Below are 4,068 nucleotides of genomic sequence, written 5' to 3'. Positions count from 1 at the left end.
GTCATAGAATATTTTGCATTAAAAACATTTGAACATCTGTAAATCATTCAGTAGATAATTAGCCTACATTAATACATTTTTTTTAAATATATAAATAAGAAATAAGAAAATAGTTCAGATATTGTCTTAAGGAAGAAGAAGAAAAGAAAACTGTACAATGTGTAGATGTACAAAAAAAACAAGTTTAGTTCTCTCTCTCCCTCCCTCCCTCTCTCTCTCCCTCTCTTCTCTCTCTCTCTCTCTCTCTCTCTGTCTCCATGGCAACAGGGGAAGCGTCACGAAGGACGAGTCCATTCCTTCCAGTCCACCCGTGTTGGTTTGCGCCGAGGAAAGATGGCGGCGAGCGGATCGTGAACAGATTATCGCGCTGCTCGGTGTTTAACGGCGTGAGCTCGGTTCGTGAGCGTGTTTGTGTCGTGTTCTGCGAGGCATGTCGGACTCTGAGGAGGAGACCCAGGAGCGGCAGCTGAAGATCGTGCTGCTGGGAGACGGAGCGTCGGGGAAGGTACACAACACGGGAGAAATCAATCAGATAGTATGATATCAATAATCGCTTATGATAGCCATACTGTATTTATCACGCTCGCTTAAATGCTTACACCATAGATTAGATGAAAATAGCATTGTATATTAATGGAGATATGCATCAATAAACACCATACTGTATGCTACTGTATAATCATATATATAGGCTTCACTGACGTAGATGTAAAACTATCTGTTTTCTCTCAAAGCTGTATTTCCAGCATCATTCCTCCAGTCTTCAGTGTCACGTGATCTTCAGAAATCATAATAATATGCTGATTTGCATATGTAAATATAGATTGTGCTGCCAAAATGTTAAAATGAGATTATATGATTTAAACAAGCAATATAAAAAGAAAAACATCTATATGAAAGGAAAACCTTTAAACGCATAAAAATATGTATACATTTGATGTTATTCAGTCGCCTACAGTAAAGTGAAAAAGTGTTTTTGGTGGCATAAAATAATCCTCAAAGAGCTGTCAGTATCAAACAAAAATATTGAAATCACTGTTTATGAACTACATTGGCACAATCATCAGAAATGAAGCAGAAATAGTTATTTGTGAGCGAACTCAGAGTTTCTCGTGTGAATGCAGTGCAAGAGAAGGCAAAAGCATTGTTTGATTTATTAATTTTTCCATCACCATGTCTCTGTAGTGTGCGAGTTATCCAGCTGTGCTCTTCTGGAAACATGCGCATCTGGATCATTGCGATCCAATCTAAATTAGCTTTGAAAAACCAGCAGAAATGTACGAAAAACATGGGATTTCCAAATCCAGGTCATTCTGATCCATATTAAGTGTTTTGAGCAGCTGAACACTCAAATCATAAATAGTAAATGCACATCAGTCAGTTTGATCAACTTATCAATAATATAATCCAATTTGTTGTTGAAATATAAACCTTTAAACCTAGGCTAGAGTTATTTTTCTAGCTGACTGTTGAGTTTATGGTCACTGGATGTCTTTCTTGAGGTAAATGTGATGTTATGAGCTGTTTATTGTCGTCTTTCAGCAGATTTGATGGATTCCATGATTCAGGATTGATTTCAGTGAGTTGTTCTGATTCTTCTGATGTTCATTCATGTTTATTTGCTGCTATAACTAGTAGTAAAGAGGAAGAAATGATCGGCGATCTATCAGCACACATTAAAGAGCCACACCTTTACTGATTGAATTTCATGATAAAATTGACAGAGTTTGAACGTGGAGACTTTGTTGCATGTTAAAACTAATAAAAAACTAAGCTTATTGTGATTATGGGATGGCTGACATGCTGTAAATAATGTTTAGTGAAGTTTTGTTGATGCATCAACAGAAAACGGCAAACAAATTATTTTTCAAAGTTGTAAAAAAAAAGAAGATTTTTGGAGTATATTTTAGTCTTTCTACTTCAAAATTTCACACATCTAACAGGAATTAATATTATGGCAAAGGTGTTTGCAAATGCTTGCTTTTGAGATGTGTTTGTGATATTTTCAATGCAGCGCTTCATTTTGCAAGGCTTTTAGCATTTTGTGTGCAATTCTTGGATCTGTGTGTGAAGTTTTGAAAAAAAGAGGCAAAGTTTTGAAAATGTGTTGAAAAACTGTAATATCAGTTCATCAAAATGAAGGCTGATTAAAATCAATGAATCGAACCCTTCTTAGGTTTGTGTGAAAGCGTGTTTCAGTCTCAGGAAAGGGCCAAGTTTCCTTCTCGAAATGTCTTTCAGGGTTTCAGACCACAGGAAAGTTGTCTTTATCCTGGATTTCTGTGTTTGGTTTGTGTGGCATCCACAGCGTTTGTGCTCTCAGCGGCGGTGACCTCGCGGCCGCAGCAGAGGCTTCTGGGTAGCAGTGCGTGTTCAAGCCCTTCTGGCTCCAGATGGAGTTGTTTAAACGTCTCTTAGAGCGAACAGCGCTACCGACTTTATACAACGATCAGATTGATGTGCTGGAAATGTATGCAAATGAGTGCATATTTAGTTAATGGATCATTTGTAGATTTAAACATAACAATTCAGAAAGATTGTAATAAAAAACAATTGCCTATACTGTGATTAATCAACTTGGGAAAATATGGTGATGTTTATTAGTTTTTCTCCTCTGTTTAACTGTGTTGGGTTGCCTTAAAAAAATCAAAAAATGAAATAATATTAAAATAATAAACTAAAATCTCTGGGTGGTTTTGCTGCTTTGGGAATCCATGATCTCCTTGAATTAAACTGGACATAATTAATGTTCCTGGTCTTACTGTGAATGAGTGCTGTCAGTTTATTACTGTAAGTTAAAGTCACTCCGTTCTGTGTTTGTAAACTTAGAGCCATTAGACATCCATCATACTGAATTAATGTTGACCCTGACCGCAGTGTGTGTGTGTGTGAGGTTCGTGTGTGTGTGTGTGTGTGTGAGGTTCTGTGGTGTGTGTTATGTCCTGTGTGTGAGTGTGTGTGTGTGTATTATGTGGTAATGGGAATCTGGTCTCTCACTGCACACAGACACGATCTGATTGGTTGTGGCACTCGATGTGAAGCACCTGTCAATCAAAGATGTTGTCATCCTTTAGTCACTCCCTTTGTAACCACAGGGGAGGCGGAGCCTCAGGATAGCTGAGAACAATGTAATTCAGTTTAAACTGTTCTAATGTGTGTGTGTGTGTGTGTGTGTTTTCAGACTTCTCTCGCCATCCGCTTTGCACAAGAGGCTTTTGGGAGACAGTATAAACAGACGATAGGGCTGGACTTCTTCCTCAAGAGAATCACCCTGCCAGCGCACGCACGTACTCACTCACTCTACACACTCACTCACACACACACGATAGGTTGACATATTCCCATTTAGATTTTAGAATTTTTGAAGTTCACCTAAACAGTCTTACGCTGGGACTAATTTTTAATTCCATGTTGTTTCTAATATTTTGTAATATTTAGAATTAGAATTTTAATATTTTCTGATTTCATTTTAGTTTTAGTTAGTTTAAATAATTTTGTTGTGTTGTTGTAATTTGTATTAGTTTTTTTTAAATACGTCTGTAGATTTTTGAAATTAATTTTTCTTTCAGTTGTTTTAGTTATTTTGTACAGCAAGTTAAACTAAATGAAAATAAGAAATTTTATTTCAGTTTATGTTTTATTTCAGGTAACTGTTTTCTTTAATGATTTTAGTTTAATTAACTGAAACACCTCTGAACAGCACAGGACTGAATTAACATGGATGTCCTTTCATATAAACATACATACTCAATAATCAACAGGTTTTTAATATTATTGAGATCAGCTAGCAAGCAGGACGTGCAATTGAAGTTCAAATTAAAGCAAGTGGAGTTAAAATCACCTGAAATTACAAGAAATTTAGCTGTAAGTGAAGTTTTAAGACAATTTCAGGATTTGACTGAAAGATGAAGCCAGAGTAGATGATTAGTTGTTGTGTCAGATCTTCTCTGTTGTTGAGATGGAGTGTGTATGAATGCATCTCTTGAGTGTTTCTGGAGCGCCGCTGCGGTGTGTGAAGCTCTGAATGAATCCCTCCAGTGTGTGTGTGTGTGTGTGTGTGAGTGTGTG

At 36.9% G+C, this 4,068-nt stretch overlaps 1 protein-coding gene across 1 annotated transcript in view; it reads left to right on the top strand.

The window, feature by feature from the left end:
- Positions 1–316: 316 nt before the first annotated feature.
- Positions 317–4,068, top strand: part of rab28 (RAB28, member RAS oncogene family) — a 20,912-nt gene continuing 17,160 nt past the window's right edge. The window contains exons 1-2 of the mRNA XM_016508195.1: positions 317–505; positions 3,182–3,278. Coding sequence (XP_016363681.1) covers positions 431–505; positions 3,182–3,278 — 172 coding nt within the window. The 5' untranslated portion in view covers positions 317–430. The remainder of the gene's footprint in view (positions 506–3,181; positions 3,279–4,068) is intronic.

This window comes from Sinocyclocheilus anshuiensis, unplaced genomic scaffold (genome assembly GCF_001515605.1).
Source record: "Sinocyclocheilus anshuiensis isolate Anshui unplaced genomic scaffold, SAMN03320099.WGS_v1.1 scaffold2525, whole genome shotgun sequence".
Lineage (NCBI taxonomy): Eukaryota > Metazoa > Chordata > Actinopteri > Cypriniformes > Cyprinidae > Sinocyclocheilus > Sinocyclocheilus anshuiensis.
This window is presented reverse-complemented; position numbering and strand designations above follow the sequence as displayed.